Genomic DNA, 25860 nt, shown 5'->3' on the forward strand with positions numbered 1-25860 from the left:
TTTCAGCGTCTTTAGTGTGAGGATTTTCTCTGTTTTTTTTTTTCAGCTGCACTTTCAGATTTTTCTAGCATCTTTGTTTTTTTATTTCTAATATTTTACAGATTAATTAATATATTTCAAAAGATAATACTTCCAGCCCACACTCAGACTCCGAGGCCCTGCACTGAACATGCTGAGCTGCTTCCTGTTAATATCTGTAAAATCTGTTGATTATTTCATCCTATATCCACGCTGTGCGGTTTTCAGCTTCAGCAGCGTATAAATCTATGATCTGTCACGGCAATAAATCTGATTAAGACTGAACTGCAGAAGAGGTAAACACGGCTACAGTCATCTGTACTCCTGCTGAGTCTTTACAGACGTACTCGTCGGCAGTGGCGGCTGTGATCCGCAGCAGACGGAGTTTAGGAGATTATTACACCTCCAAATAAACGTTTGGCTCTCTGAATCAGAACAGTTCAGGTTTTAAGGTGGAAGAAATGACTGCTCAGATATGCCAGATACAGAGTGTACAGGTCTAGTCTTTATCAATCTACCTGGTAATGTTTCGGTGTTTCCTGCATGTATGTAAAGGCTCCCTGCTTCAGACTGGAGACCCACGCTGAATCCCACACCTGAGACAGGTTGTGGCCCCGTCATGACTCTGAGCAAAGGAACAAAGTGGATGGATGCTCATGTCAGCTTTAGCTCTACAACTGTAGAGTTTATCTGGAATCTGTAGCTCAATAATAAGGTCTTTTTCCACCTTTCCCATCAAATTATAGTAATTGGCCGTCACTAAAACCGTAATTCCTCTGTAATTTAATGAATTTCAATTATTATATTTTGAAATTACAATGTAATTATACTTATGTACAATTAGGTAGCTACACTAGAGTAACAGTGACGGCAGATGGCTACCCCTCCCAGAGCCTGGTTCTGCAGGAGGTTTCGTCCTCTTAAAAGGACACCAAAGCGCTTGCTCATCTAATTGTCGGGCTTTTCACTGTTTTCTGTGTATTATTTAGGTCTTTAACTTAAAATATAAACTACCTTGAGGCAACTATTGGTGTGATTTGGCACTGTATAAATAAAACTGAACAGACTAGAATAAGGAGGTAACAAGTTAGATTTGTATAGAAAACAAGGAAATTATATATATATATATATATATATATATATATATATATATATATATATGCCTATAACCTTGCCATTTACATCTTTATTTTTGTTTACTTTATTATTGATATATGATATTTATTATGTTAATTTGAATCGTGGATTTTTCTATTATTTAACTGTCCTTTTTTAACTTGTACTTTACTTAAATATTAATATTACATAGTATTTAATATCTTCATCTTTTGGTTTTGGCTCGTGAGGGTTATTCTCTCTGATGAAGAGGAGGAGGTGCCGAATCAAAGTCATGAATATTTAAACTCCCTCTCAAAACAAAGATAAAGACATTCCACGCAGACACTCGCGGTCATGTATCCTCCGTGACTTCATTGATGGAGCGGGTAAACACCGCCCCCTGCCCCCCACCCCCCACTCTCCACGGTTCTGAGCCAGGAGGCTCTGCGGCAAAATGTCATTACAGAGTGCGCGCTCCGAGGAGAGGCTGCTGCTGCGCTGTTTGCGCCGCGCTCACACTTCTGCGGGACTTTTTCGTCTGATTTTATTTTCCGAGAAGGAAGCAGAGGAGAATGTCCACGGGTGATGATGATTCAGTGGAAACTAAAGTTTGTGTCACGTGCAGCACCGACTCCGAGCGCGAGCTCCTGCTTCGTTTCTCCGCCTGAACGCTCCTGAACGCGGACCCGCACCGGTGACAGCGGGCTTTGTGCAGCCTCAAGTCCTTCCTCTCCCGCGCCTGGCAGCACCCAACCTGTCCACACCGACTCCTCTCTGGCCCCCGTCATGGATGTGTTCAAGAGCCGACTTTTGGGAATTTCCGTGGCCGTGGCGCACGGCGTGTTCTCGGGCTCCCTGAACATCCTGCTGAAGTTCCTCATCAGTAATTATCACTTCGGCTTCCTCACGCTTATACAGTTTCTGACCAGCAGCACCGCGATGCTCACCCTGGAGACCCTCAGGCGACTGGGGAAGGTCGATATCCCCCCGTTCAGCCTGCAGCTCGCCAAGGTAACCAGTGTGACAGGAAGTCTCCACAAAGTGTCTTTATTCACTTTATTCATTTAGAGGCTCGCAAAAATTTAATATTTCTGTTATTTAGATCAAAACTTCACTATTCAGAATGTATTCAGTATATAATAAATACACAGATTCAAGTATTTATACTTGAAAACAGTGAAATCAGTTTCTGGAGCATTTTAACGGATTTTTCTCTAAATCCACGGTCACTCATTTAAACGGCAGTTTGTGAAAGTTACAGTTTGAAATAGAGGAAACTGCTTAATCATCGGCTCACGCCTGCCTCAATAAAACTAATGACTGAATGAAATTTGTTTTAGAGTTGAACATTTTGAGTTAATTACTGGCTGATTGACAAGATATATTAAAGAGACTGCAGTGAATGGAACGGAATCATAATCTGGAGGAAGAGCGTAAACCTGAATATGGTACTTTTTCATTCATGTCCCCACTACACTAACTGTAATAACAGACTGTATATTCTGCATGGACTCATTCAGCTGTTATTCACACACACACACACACACACACACACTCACACACACACACACACACACACACACACACACACACACACACACACACACACACACTGTATAACAAAGATGGTTTTCCTTTAAACCCTGTAAGGTTTCATTCAGCAGTCTCTGGGGACGGGCTCAGTTTTTACTGGTTCATCATTAAAAAAAATGTAATTACAATAAATAAATGACACCAGCTCAAAGCTTGTGTTTGCCAAAGCTTTTAGGAATAGGAGCTTTTCAGAAATCAACGACTTTTTTGTTCACAAGATTCTTTTTATTCATTAAAAACGTCCAGATCTGAGAACTGAACTCATCATACTGGATGCTTATAGTCTATTTATCTTTATTTTATTATTAATGTTCTTCTTCACTTCAGCTGCATCTTTGAGTTTAAACACTGTATTGGAGCTGCCCTCCAAATCTCACCGTTTGCTCTGCTTACAATGACAACAAAGCTCATCATTCATAATTAATGTGAGTTTTTACATAGAACAGGCCTCCCATCTCTCACTCAGTGAAACAGGGTATAAACGAGGCATCGGAACAACACAGAGACACGACTGCGGTCATTCCACCTCTGCTTGCATTTGTACGATTCGCCTCCTCGACAGTGAAAAATGATGACAGTCGCTGTACATTAAACAGAGGCTGTGGGTTAGAGTCCACTGAGACCCAAGGCCTGATCCATCGAACACAACGAGTGTCTCTGGATGAAAGTACAAATACTACACGTTCAGGCACAGCACATTACATCCAGCTGCACTCACTGCTGCTTTAGGAGGCAGATTTAGCTGAGATTTCTGGACTTCAGTGTAAATCTGAGGCATTTCTGTTTTGCTACATTTCAGGGGAAATGCTGTACTTGTAGTGTAGTTCTGAAGTGTAGCGATTTACTGACAATACTACCATAAAAGTGGAGTTCTTTAGTGCAGTGCCCCCAGTGTTTTGGAGTGGTAAATACTGTGCCGCTCGAAGATTATCCAGGTATCTGAATACTGACCACACCGCAGAAGCAGTGTCCGGTATCGTAGCTGTGTCCAAATTCAGGAACCGTATCCTCCTGTGCCCGCATTTGTAGGCCAATTACATTACAGCGACACGACGAAGACTGTCCAAATGCGAAGACTCCGACAAATGCGCTCTTCATTTCACCAGATTTGACGGATGGGTCGGGTGTATACTTTGTGGCCCAACCTATTCCAGAATCCATAGCACGGCCCTGCTCAGTTTCCAACGATGGCGGCAGCTAGTTAGTTTTAATGTTACTCTTATTCTTCTTTCTGGGTCACAAAATAAACGTTTAACATATTTTCAGGCAAGAATGTAGCTGTGTAAACTTCAAATGTCTAATCAGTTTATCAAGACACCAAATATTTTCAAAAGCGCTCCGATGTTTTCGGAGACGTCTGTTATCCACCAGCTCGATAGCTAGCCGGGGTTCAAGGCTCACTAGAGCCGGTGAGAACACCGGACTCCCGGCTTTCAAACCCACCACCGTCTTTCGCTACTCAGGTTAAACATGATATATAAGTCACTTAGATAACTTAAAAATGTTATTGTTTGGCTTTTTTTGGTTTTCATTTGTTCCTGAGTAAATCTCTTTGGCTGAGATTAAAGTTATAGTTTACACACAGCTGAATAAACGTCAAGCAGACAACTGATTATCAGAAGTGTGAGATGCTCGAGAATATACTCCGGTGTCCTGTTATATTTTAGATTAGCAAGATTAGCAAGGAGCAGACGGCTGAGTTTATTAAACTCCACCGCAACAATCTGCAAATTTCATTAAAATTTAATAAACTATCATCTTGTCTTTATTTTTAGTTAGCACATACCTTAAACACTTCAAGCTGTAAGCTAATGATAGTTATATAAGAGCAGATGCATGCTAGTGCAATAAGCTGTACGTTCTACGTCCAATGGATGCATGATCTGATTAGTCGACTAATCGCAAAAATAATCGGTGACTAGTCGACTATCAAAATAATCGTTTGTGGCAACCCTATGTAGATGCAAACAAGTTTCATTTTAGTCACAGAAACATGGAAACACTTCAAGTCTGTTTCAGGCCTGAGAATGTGTGTTTGCATCAGCTCGAGCAGGAAGCAGATTTCTGTTATTGCTCCAGTACGTTCAAGATATTTGAGTAAAGTGGTCAGGTCCTCCGTGAAGTGAATGTGGGTTAATGTGTCACCATGGATGCTTGTCTCTTCCTGTCTGTGCAGGAGTTTGCCTCAGTGTGTATCCTCTCCACGCTGCAGTCCACGCTCACGCTGTGGTCTCTGCGCGGCCTCAGCCTGCCCATGTACGTCGTGTTCAAGCGCTGCCTGCCACTCTTCACGCTCAGCATTGGCGTGTGCGTGCTCAGGAACGGCGTGCCGTCTGTTGGGGTGGTGACCGCTGTGCTCATCACCACTGGGGGAGCTGCGCTAGCTGGTAAGCACAAACAAACACACACACACTTGAGTGTTAATTAGTGACAAACTGGTGCACTGAGGCAGTTTAAGGTGCTCAGGGTTCTGTACCGCCCATAGTCCTGTTTATGTCTTTGTTACTAACATGCTAACAGGTTTTAGCCCAAGTCCAAGAATATTCCACATCCCATTAACGTGCTGACACACACTACCCCACCAGAGCTGCTTGTCCCATTGTCTATCTTTGCATCAAAATGCTCTCCTTCTTTCTCCCCCTTACACCCTTACCTGGTTGCCTTGGACAGCTGCCCTTATTCAAGTCTGGTTCTGCCAGAGATCTCTTCCTTGTAAAAGGGATTTCTTCATTTCCACTGTCAGAGTGCTATTTGTAGTGGATTGTCTCAATTTTGGGGGGTTAACATTTTAAGGTCTTTACTTTGCAATATAACGTACCTTGAAACAGCTGTTGATTTGCAAAATTAAAAAAATGAAAGAGTGGAGGAGACTCCAGTCATGTCTATTATTGGCAGACTGGTCCACATAGCCTCCGTCTGATTACTTTAACCACCTTCTTAAAAAACAGAGGTGTTAGGATAGTTGCAAAAACATTTTGAATGCTTCTATATCAGTGTTTTTCAGAGTTTTAACATTATTGGCTTTTCTTTAAGCACCTTGGAAGTTGGTGAAGTTGTGCCAGGAACCTGTTTTCTTCTATTTTTGAGCAGCTCCCACAGTCCTATAAGCTGTAACATCCACATAGCCAAAGCAATGTGCCGTAAACGGATTCTCAAACAGCTTTTAACTTGTGTTTGTGGGAAACAATCCCTCACTCTCTTATTCCTAATTCAGAAAGCACAAGTGTTTCAGGTCAAATCCATCTGTCCGTGGTCTAATGTCAAAGGTGTAGCGTGTACTTTTTAAAGAGCCTTCTCTTGCTGTTCATTCATCCCTCTGTTAACTTGTTTACTCTGCCTTTCCATCTTCTTTTAATGTATTTGTTTTTTTCATAAAGGAGATGAAAATATTGAAGCTGATCCTTAAAAAAAAACACCAGTCAGAGCTGTTTAAACATTAAGTTATCTGTCTTATACAGATCTTTTAATCATCATTCTCAGTAAATGTTGCCCTTCCATTAGCGATAACGATCCTGAAGTCATAAACAAAAACCTCCATGCACAATTCATTTCCTGGATTAATCCAGTCTGCTGGATGGGGGGGGTTGCTGGAACATGGACTGTGAACTCTGCAGAATATGAATCTAATGGACAGATTCATCATCCTGGGTTTTAATCTTCATGATAATTAATTCTCGCAAAAAAAAATGTAAGATGTGCATCTTCCATGCGTCCCTTGTGGATTAGCCAAATCTCTGCAACATTTGGATTGTTTGTCACGTCAACAGTTTGCGTATGAGGCACATCTTTCAGCCATGATTAATATTATGGGGGAGATAGCTTATGACCCCTTCCCCCACCCCAAGTTTAATAAGCCTTTGTGATGGTTGATGTTGTTGTGCAGCGAGTCTTTTGAGCCGAATGTTTTTCAGGGTCTACTTCCTGTTGTATGTTGGCACGTACTGTACCTCAGAGCCTCTGTTCAGATTTTAAACTTTATTCTAAAAGTTGTAAAAAACATCACCCATGCTTAACAAGGGACAGATGATCACACCAGGAGCACACCTGTGTTTAGTTTGCATGGGGCTTTTATTTTGAAAATCCACTCAATTCTCTCTGCTGAGCTTCTGTGAAAATTATACCTGACCCCATTTTGAATCATATGAACTCAGAATAGTGCTGGTGAGAATTTGGTGGATTTGTAAGTGCTTAGTGGGCACGAACAGCTTTGATGGCTGCCTGAGATGGAACAGGATCCCCATCCAAATTTACCAGCCCCCCTCTCATCCTTTATCAGGGATGCTACACTTGATTGTAACACCTAGGGGAACAGCTACACCAATTACATTGAGTTGAAAGATAATAGACCAACTGTGGCGCCTTATACATGGTGAATTATTTTAGAAGTGGATAGTCATCTCTAAATTTGATTTAAAAGAATTGAAAATGCAAATTATATATTCTCTCTGAGTTTAAAGGTGTTTTTATGATAACCCACTGAGCAATGTTTGCACATCCATGAACATATAAAGTAGCTTCTAATGGTTGTTTTATGTGCTGTTAGTGACATCAATTTAAGGAACAGCTAAACATTTTAATAAAAAAACGGATTTTATTAAAACAGCTGGTTTTTACAGCTCTTATAATATAACAGTATAAAATGCCATAAAGCAACTCTTGTTGTGATTTGGTCCTGTTTAAATAAAACTGAATTGAATTTAAATGAATTGGAAAATTGGTCACATTCACTCTATCCTGGATTAACATCACTGAGGTGAGGAGGTAGTATAAAAATCCTTCTGCCTACCTGCAGGAATAAATCGTGCACCTATGGAGCTTTAAAGGTGCAAATGCTACAAATGGTTGGTGTTCACTGCTGCTGATCAGAGCGCATTCTGCACCATCAGCAGTACTGAAGAATTTCTAAAAGGCTCACATAGAAAAGGGGCCGTGTGGAAGAAGAGCAACATTGTATCGCTGCAGATGATTATGATGGGCCAACAGAAGCATGCGACTGCAACAGTGGAAGTCGTTATGAGTCAGCACCTGATTCACTAAAGTTTGTGTGTTTTTTAAAAATAATTTTAATACCACCTTTCTCCAGTTCCTAATGAGTTTCATTGTAGTTTTTAGTCTTTTCCTGATTTCTACCAACAAGAAACGTTTCTAAGTAACAACTTCTGACTTGCCAGCCCAAAGCCAATTACATTAAAAATATCCACAGTCACATGTATTATTGTGTGCTTTGAAAATCCAGCAGTTTTATAAAAGCAATGAGCACCACTTTCTCAAACAGGAGGAACTTGTGCATTTGTAAGGGAGAGTCAGCAGCAGTGGATGAATCCAAAGTTGTTGCTCTAGCAGGGAGCAGGATGGAATATATATCTAAAAAATGGAAGTGACTGCTGTGTGTTTGCCAAATCTGATGGGCAGGCTGACCAAGTGTATTGGTTGGTTTTCACTGACAACACGAGCACTGACATCACGCTGGCAGACGAGGCTTCAGTTAGTGTAGTTTGTTTTCAGTATGAGAAGCTTCCTTGTCAAGCTTCCAGCATACAGGCTCAGCACAGGATTAATTCCATCTTTCCTTCTTTATCATCTGTCCTCATTCCTCAGCTTTCCCACCTACAAACTCCCACAATCTCCCATCTTTTGATATCACAGATATGCTAAACCACAAGGAAACCTCTCAGACACAGAAGGAGAAGCTGTCTGAGAAATGCCAACATTTCACAGTAACGTTAAAGCTCTAGAACCCAATGCTGCAATGACACAGACAAAGTCCAGATCCCACGATCGAAATGCTGTGGAATGAATGAATGAATGCCTGCAAACCAAAATTCCTTCACAACCACATGAGAAAATAATGAATTCTTCGAGTATTTGTGCCCGAAGTTCTTTTTATAAGCAATTTAATTACAGGGTGTACTTAAGTTTTCCCCGGACAGTGTGTGGTTTCAGGTTACAATAGCAAATTACCCATCAAATAAACAGACGTCTTGATGAATTAAAAAAAAAAAAATCATCCATTTAACAAAACACAAAGATGCTGGGAATTGCTGTTGTGAAGGGACTGGACCCAGTCTACCATCTCTTCCTGACCGGAAGTTGTTTTGACTTCCTAAACTGATCCAACAAGCCCCGCCCTTCAATGTTGGAACGTAGACTTAGTGGGCACCTGAAGTAAGGTGCAGTTGGCACTCGACAGGGTGCTATTGTTTGTTGCCCTGTTACGAAAAGTTGTATTAATATTGATGTAGGCTGTGCATAAAACATACCATATCCCAGTTATACTGAACTTAAAGTTCAGAAAAATATCATGTAAATAAAATCGAGAGAAACTTCACAGATGTTGGAATAAAAAAATGTAAAAACTTGATTTAAATTCTTTCACCGCAGGTGCCGGTGATCTCACAGGTGATCCCTTTGGTTACGTCACCGGTGTTTTAGCCGTCATCATCCATGCCTCCTACTTGGTTCTGATCCAGAAAACCAGTCTGGACAGCGAGTATGGACCGCTTACCGCACAGTACGCCATCGCCATCATGGCCTCACCGGTATGGAGTGGTGTATTTTCAAACTTTACTGCCATCGTTATTCTCGCTTCTCATTTTGTATTTTTATCGTCTTCTCTCAGGTGCTGCTGGTGTGCTCCTTCATTTCTATGGATGCCATCAACATTTGGTCATACAAGGGCTGGACGGACCCTCACATCACGGTCATCTTCATCTTCTGCATCTTCATTGGCTGTGCCATGAACTTCACCACGCTGCACTGCACCTACATCAACTCGGCTGTCACCACCAGCTTCGTTGGTGTGGTCAAGAGCATCGCCACCATCACCGTCGGTATGTTGGCCTTCAGTGATGTTGCACCCACCAGTCTTTTCATTGGCGGTGTGGTGGTGAACACCATCGGCTCCATCACCTACTGTGTGGTTAAATACTACGAGACAAAGAAGAAGAGCTCGTACGAGGACCTGGAGGAGGCGGGAAAGGACAACGGGCTGCCGGGCAAGCCTTACAGAGAGAAACCTCCGCTGGACGGGAGCGGTCCCACTACAGGATCTGATCCAGAGCAGCCAGCGACAGAAGGAGTGCCGAGCAGTGACGACAAGGAGGAGGCAGCAGCCACGGACCATTTGGCTAACGGACAGTTGTGGACGGGAGAAGGTGAGAAAGGTGTCAATTTTCATGTCATGACAGAAAAAGAGGCTCTGGAGATGCAGAGGGAGCACCTCCACAAGGAGAACACCACTGCTGCCACGTCACTCAGTGATAGCTATGTCGGAGTGTGGAGGTCCATCAGACATCTGCAGTTCCTAAAGAAAGACCCCTTGATCGAAAACATGGAGCAGCAAAGTCCGTGAGGGCGGGACTAAGAGCCGAACTAAAAAAAAAGAAAAGAAATTAATAAAACGTCTAGGAAACCAGAGAAGAAGAAAATGACTGAACCTCTACTGTATGTACGCCAGGAACCTCTTAGTGCTTACTGAATGCTCGTTGGTCGTGTTCACCGCTGTTGCTTCAATTACCTCGACGAGATCTTTTGTGCCAAAAACTCTGTTTCATCACACAGAAGTCTGAGTGCTTTATTTCTTTATTGTTTATGAGTGAAAAGAGGTTTCTGGTGGAGAAAAGTGGATGAAGAGCTTTGGGCAGAGCTGCCCGTCAGTGATAAATCCTGCCTTTCGTGTCCCTCGGCTCAGTGGTGGGGTGGTTGGGGCTAGGCAGCGTGATGTGGATTGCGTCTCCAGCTTGCAGAACAAGAGCAAGCCTTGTAGAAAAAGAGTGCATCTTGTGCAAACTTGAAAATCACACCCATCAGGGAGGAGCTGAACACAACTAAAGGTTTCTGTTTTGTGCTTTGATCTTGTTTCTGATTGGCTGTGGGCATGCGAGCGACTCTATGGCTGTGATCACTCTGGGTTTCTTTGAGTTCGTCCAGCACAAACTCTGCAGGTCTACGGTCACATTTTACTGCTGGTTTCCTGTTTCTGTGTTTACTTTAGCAACATTAAGTGAAATAATAATCCTGTCATTTCACGCTCCGCTTCTGTCTCATTTTCTTTTCTGTGTCTTTTCCTTAATTTTATATATGCGTTGTTCTACTGGTGGATGTTCACAGAAAACTTGGCCAGAGTTTCTGAACCAATGTTGGTGTATGTAAAGGTGATCTCTGTGAGAGGAGAGCTCAGACTTCAGACCTTTTTTTTCCTATCCTTGGATCTTTATGATGTGAGTGAGCGCAGATATTCCTTGTATGGTCATCTCAGCCTTTCAGTTCAGTTTGAGCACAAAAGCCCAACTAGCTATGCTTATGCATTTAACGACAGGGACAGAGAGAGAGAACTAAAAACACTCCAACAGCTTCTTCAAACAGGATCAACTGAAAAACGACACCATGGCCCAAAAGGAAACACAAGAGCATAATGGCCGTTTTAAACACTTGTTTTTATTTTTCATTTTATGCTTTTTTTTTGTCAGCTAGGTACATTAAAAAAGGTTTCTTTTTGCTTTATATATTATAAAACAAGATGCTTTCAAATACAAGTACTTACAAGTATACACAGTATGAATACAATTAAATACAGCTGCAAAAAAGGAGACATTATAATGTGAAGCCTTATAGTTCTGATTTCCATTTATTTCACTTTTGAGTCCTTCTTCAGTGACACAGTGATTTTGAGTTCTGGTTGCACTAAACAAGCTTTGTGAAGTTCTCATTGTTTCCAGAATTTTTATTTGACGGTTCAAAGTCCGCTGGAGAAATAATTAAAATGATTTTAATGTTGATTTGAGTTCATGTCGAGGCTTGATATGTAATTATGGACTGTGATTGAGGTAGCACGCACCACACAGCATAACGTGCTTAAGTGAAAGTACCTTTTCTTCACTTGTCATCACACCAGTGTTATTACAATGACTGGACCGAGCAAGGATGCTGTAGTAGTTCTTCTATCAGGCTAGCTTAAGAAGACTTGAAGCTAAGTTTCCCAGAGATGTATCTAAGACTATCTAAGACTTATTTATGAGGCTTTTTGTGCCATTTGACTATGACTGGGTGTATAGTATTGATGTCTCTTCTTCATCCATAAGGAAGTTTATTTACCAGCAGAGCAGAATGAAAATGAGCAGTTCAGTACACCTAACAATCTGAGATTGATCATCTTGACAGAACACCTGTAATTTGATGACAGCACTTAGTTTTACTGCAGCGCTTCCCCTAAAAAACGTCTTGGCTCCACAGATCGCACTGTGAACACTTTTTTATTATTTCTACCTCCAGTAGAAATTCGTGCCCACGGGGAGGTCTGTGCAGAGGCATCTGGCACAAAGAAGCTTCCAGTGGCTTTTGTGATATGCATATGAATCCCTTAACGTACACCTTGCTGGAGATTATGTCATTCTTCATGCCTTCCTAATATGTTATTTTGGGACGGGATTACAAATGGCTCAGGAAAAGATTTGTAGGGGGTGTAAGAAAACATGGCTTCACGATTAACTGTTGTTCGCCAGATTGGCGTGATTGGATTTGAAGAGAATACTGGTTACAAAGAATTTAATATAATCTGCTTTAAGAACACAAACTGCTCCTCTGACAGCCTCAATAACATCATGGGAGCTACAAAGAAACAGTGACATGTGCCCCACTGGTGAGGTATACAGTGTCTGCGTGTAGGTTATGGATAATCAATGAAATAAAAACAGTGAAATCATTTGAAGAAAGCTCATTTTTGCAGTCAGTGACTGTTTGGTTGTGGTGTGATTAGCCTGGCTTTGCAGAATAAAACAATGAGCCCAACCTTCCACTGCTCAAAGGTTCAGAAAAGAAACTAAGGAAGCAAAACTATCTGGCCTTGGTGCACCAGAAAACTGGAGAGGCTCGCTGCTCTCCTCCAGGCGATTCACCGACAGTTTCTAATGAAATCGGTGAAAATCAGCCGCTCTGAGGGAGATGTGTGGGCCACTGAGCCGACCACACGTCTCAAGGAATTATTCAAGCATCCTCCACATGTGGGCTGAGCCGTCGTGGGCAGACATTTTAAATTAGGGCTTGGTGCTAATGATCACATCTGTTCCACTGAATATAACAGCAGATACCAAAGTTTAGGTAAATAACCTTACATAATCTTTTTTTAATATTTACTATTTTATGAAAACATGTAGAAATATTAACAGGAACTTAAAGAAATAGTTTTGGAAGCTCTGTGGATCTAGTCCAGTATCAGTCTCTGTCACGAGGTGCTCAGTGTAGCTTATTATTAATATTGCAAGCAGATGGAAACAGCTAGCATCTGCTAAAGCACAGCTCACTGACATGTCGTTTGAGAGCGACTGTGCTCAACTTTTTGACATGAACGTGAAGAAACTTTGCCAAAGCAATTTAATTACCTGTAAAAATATAGCTTCTGTTTTATTTGTTTATGCTTGTGTAGTAATATAAAATATAATATTAGTTACAGCCTACAACCATCTTATTATTAATAGAAATCCAAAATCATAACTTCTGCTGACGTCTTGTTGTGTTGAAGATAAAAGAGGCAAATCTTTATACAACGAGACACTAAAGGAAGAGAAAATCTGAATTTTTGTGTAAAAGGTTTATGATACAGTGAACTTTTTCAACACTTTTCGATTATTCTTCCACAAGTTGACTGATTAATTCTAATGTTTTTAAACCATTTGGTTCAAAGGGTGGAAGAATCTTATAAATCTACTAACAACATTTAGCTCGGCACATGGAGGTGATCTCTTAAAACGACTGACGTCTTTAGAAAGGCACTAACATCAGCACGTCTGAGGCACAGGAACGAAGGAAGGATAAAGCTCTGAGCTTTCATCCACATGTTTACTGTTGTGAAAGCTTCACAATCCTTTGCTAAATTCAGCTACATTAAACACAAACCTGATACTTCTGGTTGAAAGTTTTGTGTTTCTCCTTATCTTCTCTTTTGAGCTTTCCTAGCCTGGATCCAAAGCTTCTCTTTTCCTGCCTCTGTTGGGAAACAACAGAGGCAGGAAAAGAGACGCTGTTGTTGGGAAACAACAGAGGCAGGAAAGGACTTATAGAAAATGTCTCTGTGACACCTCTAGAGCTGAAAAGCTGCAAAGGTTAGCTTTAACGGTGTCCCTGCAATCAAAGCTGAGCTACAACAGAGACACAAAGACTATTAACACAAACGGGGAGCATTTATCTGCTCTCGTCCAATCTTAGGCTCCTTCACAAAGGAGGAGCTTCAGGCATGGTGAATTGTGTGAAGAGAAGAAGCTGTCAACCTCTGGTATAGATCGATATTGATTTCCTCCTCACACTCTGCAAACTTCATTTAATGCTACATGAGATGTGATGTCCCCCGGAGCTGCAGAGAGCTGGGTATGGGCTCTCTGAAGGAGCCTCGCTGAGGCGCCTTGTCCAGATTTAACACTTCAGAAAAGATAAATATGGTTGAAAAAGCAGGACATGTGGATTATTTGTTGGTTTAAAGGTGTCTAGGGGTGATAATGACTCGAAAGCATGAACAATTAGAAGCCACAAAGTGCATGAACGTGTTTGCTATGTAGAGTTTTACAGTTCTTACATTTGAAAATAAAATCTGAAAAACAACCTGAGGCCAAATTAGCACAATCGGCTTATTATTGGTCTTAGCAGGTTAGTTGGTTGTACTATAGTATATAAATTGTTACCTATGAAAGGTGAAACAGAGTTGGTTTGCTTCCCACTGATTTCTGTCTCAGCATGTAAATCAGGACAGAGCAGGTCAGCGGAACATGGGAAATCCTAAATTGTGGCCGAGTTTAATTTAATATGTGGAAAGTAAATCTTCCAGTCATTAAAAGTCTCTTGTGTTTCCTTTAACTAGAGCTGGATCACTGAAAGATTTTTAGTGAATCTGAGCGGATGCAGTAAAATCCAAAACAGCTGAAACATCTGTATGGGTGACTTTTTGTCACTGTTAGTCTTGTATTGTTGTCTGTGAAAGTACTGTGTGCAACCCCTCACCATCACCATCACAGGTGGATGGTTTACTGAGTAGGTCTCTTGTCTATCCCTGGTAAGAGCATTTATAAAAAAAGTAAACAACAGAACCATAAAGACACAAGTCAGTCTCACCCATGCACTGCACCTGAACTGTTCCAGAAATTACCAACACAGAGCAGTTCTGTCAGATGCCTCGTGACCCTCTCCACTCTGTGGATACGGTGGTGGTCTGTGGTGTTTGTGCCTGAAGCCATGAAAATAAGAGCCCAGGCTAGGTGACAGGCCCCTTTAGAGGAAAACCAGGAAGTCTGAACAGTGATGGAGATATTAAGACTGTAGTTCTGAGTCTTTGCACTTTATTCAGTATTTTCTGATTTATTTACAGTGTCTTTCTACTAATGCTTTCACTTCCTGAGTAGTTTTAAGGCATTGCAGGCACATGAGAAGTCTGTAGTGACAGAGCCCTATTCATTTACCCTCTAAACCCTAACCTGTCTCTGGCATCAGATAAGTGTTTCGCAATGTTTTTTTTAACATCTGTCCTGAACCTTTCGCTCAACTGAAAGAATTATACGCAAAAAGAGTTACAATATTTTGAACAAAAAGTCTGACCTAAAACCAATCGGTTAATGCCTTAATGCCTTAAGGCACAATGTTCCAGTCTGACTCTCCCAACACTGAAACGCCTCATAATACCATCTGTGTCTGGCTCCTGGAGGTTTGTGGGAGTTACCTTTCCTGAAGAGCCCGTTTCTTCATAATCCATCCAAGATCATGTCACATCTTTTAGTTTTAAACCACAGTGTGTTTCAGAAACAAACCATCAGGTGTGAAGTGGGACACAGCAGCATGTTGGAGTTGTGACAAACAGCCCGATGCCATGAATATTGTGAAAAGAGCTGATGTCTTTAAAAAAGAGATGTGATGTGTGTTGTGCATGAAAAGTGAGAAATATTTTCTGTCTTTCTATAAAAGAGCTGTCATGTTTTTCTGAAATAAAGCCAGTCTGATATTTCAAAAGATTGTCTCTGGTTCAGGAGGGGTTTGGTATCAGGGGCAGCTATAGCTCTTTTCCTGCAGATGTGGTGTGGCTCTTAGTGCACCTACACAAGCCTTTGTCCACTCCTTGTGAACCTCCAGTTTTCTAGAAACTCCTCTCACACGTTTCCCTTCCACTCAATTTTCCTATAACAAGCTTTAACCTCCTAGGACCTGGCGTCCACATATGTGGACATCACATTTTGGGTTATTTAGACCAAAATACTCAATTTTGCTCTACAAGGGCCTGATATCCACTTACAAGGACATTATACTGCTACTGTTCTATCAAAAATTTTAAACGAATATCCTCATATGTGGCTCTTATTTTTCTTAAAAACAAAAATAAGGTAAAAAGAAAAAATCTGGTGATTCTTCTGGTAATATGCCCAAATACCAAAGAGAAATTAAAAATGCATGCCGTGGAAGAGTTCGGGTCTTAGGAGGTCAAGACCGCTTTCTTGAGGAGTGTCGATGATCATTGCCAATGATTCTGGTTACGTACACCAAACTAGACCCAAGTATTCTGTTTTGGGAGATACTGGATTAAATAAAATGTTATAAATACAGAATTAACTAAAGTGTAGAAGAAACAAACTTCATTAATTTCCTTCCACTCATGGAGAGACTCCATGATTAATTTACTTACAAATCCCTTGTTTAATTAATTTCAGTTATTGGAGTTTGCTGCATAGGCTGACACTCTTTGGTTTTTAATTTAAACAGAGCGTAAAGGTGAAAACATAAGCAGCACACGCACAGGATGGAGTTGGGAGTATATTAATGTCTCCTACAAGCTGGCCGATTCAGCTGAAATAATCCATTCAGAAGTAAAACGTCCAAATCACGTCAAACCAAATTTAACCTGGAAGAGTTCCTTAAATGGTCCTCGTAAATATAGTCCAAGAGTACACAAACACGGAGGCAATGCATGCTGGGTGGAAAATTATATTTCAGCCATGGTCAGATAGTAACACATGCAGAGGCACAGCTTTTATTTATATCGTGTTCATGTTTCCTTCTTTATTTGAACACGATTTTCATTTTTGTGTGCGATGAGGTGAAAGAACCATCAACGTTTCAATTTCAACGTTCACTCCAAAGAAAACTGAAAATCTTTTTTGTACACCAACAAATCTCCCCAGTGGGATGAAACCCTGTTCACAGAGGCATGTCCAGAGTAGTGTTTTCATTAGGAGACCTTAGCGAGGAACGAGGTCCACCACGCAGGAAACTGATGCACAGATTCACATGGAAGCACAGGGACAGGCTCATATGGTTTTATTATTTGGTGTGAACCATTATGTAGCTTGAGCTGCTGTATGTTTTGTATGTGCTATCAGTGGTTAAAGCATGATGTTTGAATCATGTTAGAAAAACAAAACTTTCAGGGATCTTTGCTGGAATCTTGTGACTCGTTATCTGTTGACTGATCCTTTTCCCGAACTCCTCATTTAACTTCCAGTTCTCTAACCTCACCTGACTATTGAAGGGATGAATGAGGTAAAGCCATCCCTGGGTTGTGATGACTCATCCTTCACCTGTGTGCTCCGCCTTCCCACCTTTTCTCACAGGGTTTGTGCAGGTGAACAGTGCTGGGTGTCAAACTGTTTTCCTGTTACTTGCCCTACATAAAAATGACCCAGCATTCCTTTTTTATGGGCAAAAATCACTTGATCTTATTTCACGAGGAAGACAGAATAGAAACGGCAGACTGAACTCCAGAAAAGAAAAAGATCAAACTGTCCTGTCCAGAACCGATGATCTGTCACTGAAAACGCGACCTCCACCTACCTGGGAGCAACCCATTATCTACGTCAGTAGTGTGACAGTTGACCCCAACCAGTTGACCAAAGTTCAACTTTCAACAGGCAACAAAAGCAGAGATGATTGAGCCTGAGTCACTGTGCTGTCATCTTTATGCTAAAGCTTAGACATCCAACACAAAGAAATACTACATTTGATTTAGTGTTACATTGTTAGCTAAAAATTATACAGACCATATTATTCAGTAACACAAAAAATAATGTAATAAGTAGCGGTTACTGTACTGGTCTGATGCTGATGTTGAACGGCTTGATCAGCGCAGTGTATGCAGTGACTAAAAAACCCTGACTGGGGCCAAAAAAATAAATGTGCTGGGTGGCTGGACCAGCTGCATACGTGAAACTAAACACCGACTTCCACATGAATAAATGCTGCTGCCGTCGTCAAGCTGAGATGAAATGAATGCATGGATCACCTCCTCAGCATCAAATAAATGAAGGAAAGGCTTCAGCTTTGCAAGGACTACAAATCAGAAAGTGTTCTTAAAGTTGGAAGTGAGGGTAAAAAAATATTAAGCGAGCTAAATTAGATGGCATAGCAGTCCAAAAAAAATACAACCAAAATGTAATGTGAGTTAGTGCTGCTGCTGCTAACGCAGGAGGAAGAGGAGGAGGGATGAAGGGATGGAAGACAAGTGAAGAATAAGGAGACAGTTGGCTAAGAGCTCCACTCAGCACTTTACTGCTGAAAAATCCATCTGAAAACTGTCCTTCAAACACTTAAGTAGGACACACACACACGCCCGTTCAGCTATCTTAGTGAGGACCTTTATTGACATAATGGTTTCCCTAGCCCCTTACCCTAACCCTAACCATTAAAAATGAATGCCTAACCCTTACCCTTACCCTAAACTTAACCATAACCTAATTGTAACCCTGACACTAAAACCACATTTTGAGCCTCAAAAATACCTTCAAATTTGTGAAGTGACTGTCGGTTCTCACAAGTATAGTAGAATGCAGATTTCGGTCCTCACAAAGATAGCTAGACAGGAACACACACACACATGCATGTAACTGTATAATTTGCAGGTTGTCTTTTGATAATGGGGGATTTGCAGTGACTAAACTTCTTTGTTTGAAGAGGAGGAAGACTTTGAATGAGAGTATGAAACCAGGTGTGAAGGCTACATCACAGAGGAGGAGGAGGACGTTTTTGACAGCTTGTTTTTATCTTTTCGGTAAAACTGAACTGAATCTGGCTCACATTCAGGCAGAAACCAACAGGCAGTGATTTTACTTGTGCAGTGGCTTCCAGACCCATTTTGGGATTAGTTTCTTGGCTCTGTGATCACTGCCCTGTGAACCGTTTTTTTTTTAAGTATTCTTCTTGAAAGGTTATTCATAATAAGCAGAAGTAGCTCAAGCATAATACTGTATTACATGGCAGAAGAGTCAGGATACAAGTCTTTTTTGGATGTAATGTTCAAAGAAAACCGTCAAATCTGGAAGCTGAGAGTTTTTAATGTGACTTGTTTAGAAATAAAATGCTGGAAACTAAAAATCTTTCAAAACAAAGCAGCCAAACGTCCCAGTTTAAACATAAGTTTTGTTGTCACACAGCAGCGGGACGAGGACCTTCAGCACTGTTTGTTGTTTATACATGAAGAATAATGAGGAAATTGATGTAATGTGGCTTTTAAGCTTTCCTGCTCAAATCCATGTGTTTGCGGAAAAAAATACTAAAATATGTAGCGACGGAATAAAGAGCAACACACACACACACACACGCACACACACACACACACACACACGCACGCACACACACACACACACACACACACACACACACACACACACACACACACACACACACACACACACACACACACACACACACACACCTCGACTGGACTGGGTGACAAAATGAATAAAAGTTTGTTTAAGTGATGTTTATTCAAATTCTTGACTCCAGGAACATAAAAGACTTCTGCATTTTACAATGATCTTTGTAGCCAATGACCCTTAAATATATATTCTCATAAAAACAAACAAAAATTTTCTTAAATGTGTTTTAAAGATGAGAAACGCATAAACTAATAAAGAATTTGTCTAATTTATATATATAAACTTTTTCAGGAAGTCAAAAACAAGAGTTGTTGTTAAAAAATTTGTTTCCTTCAACACATTTTTGAGAACGTAGTTTAGGACCCGGTTACGCAGGCCTAGAGGATGGTAGGTGACCATTGGTATCTAAGGAAAAATGTGTATTTCCTGACTGGTGAGGGGTTGGTGGCAGTCTTTTAATGAAATTGATTTCAAAGTGGTACACAGTGCTGCACTAAAAACCTGCTTGTGATTGCTTTGATCATGGCCACTGGACACTAGGTTGTTAAAAAAATATCAAAACAAGACATCATGACTTCAACAACGGTAAACCTTGTAGAGATTCTGCGACCATGATTAAACATTATTGCACGGTACTGATGGACTCTTACAGTGTGCAGGTACCCTAACCAAACCAAATCCACCTGAGCTGTTATTTGGTCTTAAACAAATGTAATTTGAAAGCTTTAGGTTTAATCTGAAGATGACAGATTGCCTGCCAGAAATGAAGCCAATCCATCCAATACTTCACGAGACATTAAATTCAACTACGGACCCTCACCCTCCTTATCCTCTGGGAACGATGAATGCCTGTCCAAAAAGAATCGCATCTGTGCGATAACATTTATGCTGGAATAAATAATAAAATAAAAACAAGGAAGAATTTTCAAGTAAAGGTTCTGGCGTGAAAACCAAGATCAGTGGCAGGTAACTGTGAGCATCTCCTCTCCAGCAGTCTGCAGGTGAACTGAGGTAAAGTATTGATTAAGTGGAGAGCGTTCAACATCAGCAGTAATGTTTCGCAGCTGGCGAGCTGCAGCAGCACTATTCACGCTGAATGATTTCACACAGTTAGCAGCTCCAACACGAAGACATCGTCATTTAGCTGACTCGACTCCGAGTCGCAGTTTGTTCCAGAGACTGAAGCCCAAAGAAAAAGCTTCACACTGCACAAGTTTAACATTCAGGGAGACACTTCAAAAGGATCTGCACCAAACACCGAGCAATATTAACGGGACTCCTCAGTGCTCGATTTAGAGGACTTCTGTTTTTTTTTTTTTTTTTAAATTTATGATGATGTTCCAGCTCTCATCCAAAAGGCTTCTTCGTTTCTAGAAGCTGTGGAAGTCTCAGGTATTTAACCTCTGGAGGATAAATATGCAACATTCCCTTTCGCATGTTTGCCATATAGAGAATCAATTAAGTGGAGCTTCAAGAAAGTTGCTGTTAGTGAGTTTGTCCCTATTCGAGGGATTATCCTGGCGAGTCAGTTAGTGGAATTATAATCCGATTCTGTCATTTCTCCCTTTTTTTCTTTTTATGCTTCAACTAAATTAATCAGGATAGTAATGCTGGAGCAGGCCACACAGAGCAAACTGGTGTCCTGCTGCAGCTCGAGACAGTGGGCATGCTCCACGTATGCAAGTATTTCATTTAAGAAAGTTTGGGTGGATCTTCTCCTGTGGCCGTCTGTGCATGGGTGTACACGTGTCCACACATGAAACAGTCCGTAGACTAAAAGGACGGAGACACAGCTGAATGGGTCTGACACCAGCGTGGAAAAACTCAGCGGGCGCGATCACGACTGAGCAGCATGTCAGACTGCCCTGAGCTGAAGGTCTGAAAGGCAGAATTACAGCCACAGTGAGCGGCTTGGTCCGGTCACGACCACTTTAAAATAAAATCTTACATTATAAGAAAAAAACCCCTAAACAATGCCCACAGCGTGCTGCACAGCCCTGTGTGTAAAGCTTAGCTGTATTGTGTGTTCATCACAGGCAGCAGTAGCATCCAGCAGATAATGTCTCCATCAGTCCAGGCACACATCATCAGCAGCGCGCTGAGCTGTACAGAGCTCAATACAGCCAACACCATTACACACTGCATCAGTAATGACAGGACACCGCAATACAGAGACACACATACACAGGAAGAACACAAAGATATGAACCCCACCCCCACACGGCCTTCAGAGAAACGAGACAACCGACCTGGGCCAGAAAACATTACAACAAAGAAAGAAGTGTCGAAGCTTTGGGTGGTCATTTAGTGACTTCTTTACAGGCGCTCATATTAATTGGTTACATCTATCTGTACTCATTTAGCATTTACCTTGAATCAATGTGTTTCTTTTGTTCTTGGTTTTGCCTTTTTTGCATCTTTTAAGATCAGTTGTTACCATTTTTATTTGCATTGTTTTGTGTCTTTGTTTTTCTTAACAGTCTTTTTTTAAGATGAGTTTCTCTCTTTGTTTTTTTGTGTTCCCATTTTTTTCATTTAGTCCAGTTTTTTGAGTCTCCAGTTTTAATGGAGCTCTAATTCACTAAAAATGGTGCCATTTTAGCTTCTTTGGTACCTTGTTAGCTTCTGCCAACTTCTACTGATAGATGATGCGCTCTGCTTTCTTTACGTGGTTGGTTGACTGCAAATCTGGTTAGCTATAGTTTGACTCATAGTAAACTACCTGCTGTCAACCTTATTTATATTCTTTGATGGTTTTTGGAGGAATTTGTTTAACAGAAATTCCAAGTACTGATAAAGTAAATTAATGTATTCAATTCAATTTTATTTATACAGCGCCAAACACAACAACAGTCGCCTCAAGATGCTTTATATTGTAAAGAAGGCCCTACAATAATACATAGAGAGAAAAACCCAACAATCATATGACCCCCTATGAGCAAGCACTTTGGCGACAGTGGGAAGGAAAAACTCATGACCGTTTCTTCCTGGAGTACAGGTCATGAAGGAGGACCTGCAGTCCTACTCAGACTATAAACACAAGAAATCGTCCAGGATCAAAAATCTTGTCTTTCTTTTAAAGACTCTGTGTATTCAATTACAGATTTTACTTTGGTTATAGGCTCAATAACCTCTACCAACGTTAAATAGAGACTTGATCCCCAATACCAAGTCTTAACCATCAAACAGCTCTTTGGAGAAGCAGAGATTAAAGTGCAATCCAGTTTTTTAGAAAGATAGAAAACTTAGACGAGGATACACTGATCTGTAGCTCACCTGCTGTGGTGAGGATTTCCGCTGAGAGCGGGAGCTGTCACACAGAAGCATGAGTCTGACAGAGGCGAACAGACACGTTAACTCGAACTAATCTTCTGCTCTGAAGCACGCTTCAAAAGCAGTTATACCGTCATCTGTAGATGGAGGTGCTTTACTGTAACAAAGATGGATGTAAATCCCCAACAGATGAAACAGATTATTTTAGGATTTAAAGTAACAAAAAAATCTGCTTGAAGTTTGGAGGATATTTGGACAGAATTTGACTTCTTTAAAGGGGTTTTTACTGGCCTGGGGTTCCATCAGACGACACAAGGACATGACCAAACAAAGGGAGCAGTCAGATAGAGAAACTGATCCCCTCGAGTCTCAGCTATGGTTAAACTGTGAGCTCTGAAGAAAGATCGCAGACTGAGAGTCACGCACAGGCTTGTGATTCACTGCTGGAATATAGTTCACTAGCTCTCCTTAGATTAAAAAAAAAGAGGAGACGATGGAAGGACGAACAATGGAGAAGTTACTGCTTTCTTATCAAAATGATGGTTCAGAGTTTGGAGCTTAAACAAGTTATTTATTTGCACACCCATTTTACTAACTGAAAGTCTGGGCTGACACCACTATCAGACTTTTATACTCGAAGAAGAGTTTGAACTCTTTAGATTTTCATCATCTCTTCATCAGATTGTTAACCTTCAGATTAACGTGACACCAGATAAACATTAAGATAACTGTTCACAAATGTCATCTTAAAATGCCAATGGCGGTCAGCAAGGCTGATTTTGGCAGACATGTGCAGCACTACATTTTACAGAACAAAGAGCCAATTGAATGCCTTTTGTATAACTACAAAATATGATTAACAGGCGTAAGTTTTTGTTGAAGCATTTTTTTTTAAATACCGAATGATTTACTAATAAATTACTACATTAATAACAATAAATAATTTAATAATAGTAAATTACTATCATTACTACATATTCACTTCAGAAACCATTAATCAATTAATCATTACTAATAAACTAAAAGAAAAAATAATTATCAAATATGTCTAATGTCTGTGTACATCTCATGTATGACAAATCCAGCAGGTCTTCCAAAAGATAGATTTACTTAAAACTGTTAAATAACTCTTATACCAATGTGTTGAAACACTGTTAACAATGCTTATTCAGTAAAATGTTGTTCTATAGTCATAATTATTTAAAATAAAGTTCTCTTTGATGATATCATTCCTAAGGTTTTCCAATGAAAATGAAAAAGGTCAGTAAATGCTCTTTGACAAACGACAAATTCATGGAATAACGCGACTGGGATTTGTTTCCAAAGCTTCTGAAGCCAAACTGCTGACACAACCTCAGTCCTACAGCAAAATACTCATCTGTGTTCTTATCAACAAATCACTATCCACTTGTTCCCCATGCTGGAAAAAAATAACTGAACTTTGTGAGATAAAAAGCAAGATATTTTTTTAACGTTGCTCTCCTGCTGATCAGGTGATTTATGGTCAAATGTAGCCATTGATGCCGCCTGCATGTCTGTGCCTTCAGGAGATTTGGCAAAGGAGCAGCTGATCCAATCACAACTTTTTAAAAGATCATATTTTTCGTCATTTTTCTTTTAATTGAGTGAAATTACAAGGAATAACTCAAAGGACAATCTGTGCTGATGAAATGTCTTAGTTCGCTTGTTTAGGCTTTAAGACCAAGTTTCATTTTCAACCCTAAAATGGTATAAACCTTTTAGTAGTAACTAAATGTCCGATTGCATTTATTGGAAAATTATGTGTTTGAAAAATTGGGTACTGTCTTATACTTTACATAAAATGCTGAATTTAGTATTCAAATCTGCACAAAACGCATATGAACCTTGGTCGTTCGTAGAATTAATCTTGGTTGTCTGTCAAACTTCTGTCCATTTACAGTCAGTCTTTCCAAAATGCTCTTATCCCAGTGCATTAAATACTTCCACTGACCTCCGGAGGAGATTCCCAAAGCTCCTGTAATGTATTTTGGTGCTACTGAGGAAATACATTTATAAAACCTGAAAACAAGTCAAAAACTTCAGGAGACTGAATCAAAGAATTAAAAGGCAGAGCGAAAAGCAACACATTATTGATACTGTCAGATTTATTCTGAGTTTCAGGAGACAGTGACAGCAGATTTAGTAATAACCAACATTAGTGTGTTTCAGGCTTCAGTGATGAGGACTCCCTTCTCTTTATCTCAGCCAATCAAGTGCCAAAGTGTTTCCCATGCTTAAAAATATTTTTCTAAAGAAGTTCGTAAAGTTCCATAAAAGCTTTATGTATAAACAGAAGTTGTTGTTGCTAGGCCCACTTCACCACCACTGATAAAAGCTGATTATGCAGACTTAATGGTGCCACTTTACCAATGGGGTCCAAATTGGAGCTTGCGTCCTTTAATCGTTTTGACGGATGTGCCAGACAATAGTGTGCTTACATCTTTATTTCAGCACTCAGGGGAAGGCCCCTTCCTGTTTAAGCATGGTGGTGACTCAGTTAACAAATCCAGGGCCATCAAGGAAAAGGTGGATTTCCATTTGGTGTGGAAGAAACTGCTGTCCATCCAGCACCTCGGGAGGGAGCTGGCTCAATGCTGGACCTCACTGTTACTCAAATGTATGTAATATGAACGAGGGTTGATCCCAGCAGCAGGTTCAACAGCTGCTGGACAGACTGAAAGCAGATGAGTGGAGGTTAATGTTACACACTTGTGTTGGGTCCCAATTTTATGGGATGATTTATTAATGAAGGCCCCCGGCAGCAGGAGTCAGGAAGGCTTTCATTCATGGGGATTAAAAGGAGGTCAGCAGGTAAAACATTAATGTCTCCTTGTTCTCTTTCTGTCTGTCAGTGTAATTTCACACATCCATGTGTTTCAGGCTCACGACTCTGAAAAAGCAGCTCAGTTTGATTAGCCACACAGAGAAACCCCCATCCTGCATGTTTCCTGCAGATAGGCACGAGTGTGTGCTGCTTCACCTTTCCACCTGCAGTTTCTCATTGAGCATGGTCACGATTCGAAGCTTAAATCCTATCCAAGCATCCAAATACTCCCTCTTCATATGAAATGAAGGTCTAACTGCTGCAGAAACTGACCTTTAGTTTACCTCAATGATCACATTAAGGCAGTATATATGTACTGGAATACTTGAAATCAACTTACAGGAAAACAGCATCAGGACGACAAAAGTCAACTCGTCTGAATCTTTTCTTTCTGGGAATATCAAGATTTTAACTAGA

The 25860-nt window shown here is 40.6% G+C and overlaps 1 protein-coding gene across 1 annotated transcript; it reads left to right on the forward strand.

Moving 5' to 3' along the window:
- Positions 1-1597: 1597 nt before the first annotated feature.
- slc35d3 (solute carrier family 35 member D3) lies at positions 1598-15645 on the forward strand. The gene is made up of 4 exons (XM_063496155.1): positions 1598-2127; positions 4886-5096; positions 9091-9248; positions 9329-15645. Exons 1-4 carry the CDS (start codon positions 1903-1905, stop codon positions 10058-10060), a joined length of 1326 nt encoding a protein of 441 aa, XP_063352225.1. The 5' UTR covers positions 1598-1902; the 3' UTR covers positions 10061-15645.
- Positions 15646-25860: the final 10215 nt, after the last annotated feature.

The sequence above is a fragment of the Pelmatolapia mariae genome, linkage group LG15 (assembly GCF_036321145.2).
Source record: "Pelmatolapia mariae isolate MD_Pm_ZW linkage group LG15, Pm_UMD_F_2, whole genome shotgun sequence".
Lineage (NCBI taxonomy): Eukaryota > Metazoa > Chordata > Actinopteri > Cichliformes > Cichlidae > Pelmatolapia > Pelmatolapia mariae.

What these genes read in the sequence shown, in the direction of transcription:
- slc35d3 (XM_063496155.1), top strand. Translation starts at nt 1,903, where the DNA reads ATGGATGTGTTCAAGAGCCGACTTTTGGGAATTTCCGTGGCCGTGGCG. An exon ending in TCAGCCTGCAGCTCGCCAAG is followed by an intron (nt 2,128 to 4,885) that starts GTAACCAGTGTG and finishes CTGTCTGTGCAG; the next exon opens with GAGTTTGCCTCAGTGTGTAT. An exon ending in TCGCCATCATGGCCTCACCG is followed by an intron (nt 9,249 to 9,328) that starts GTATGGAGTGGT and finishes GTCTTCTCTCAG; the next exon opens with GTGCTGCTGGTGTGCTCCTT.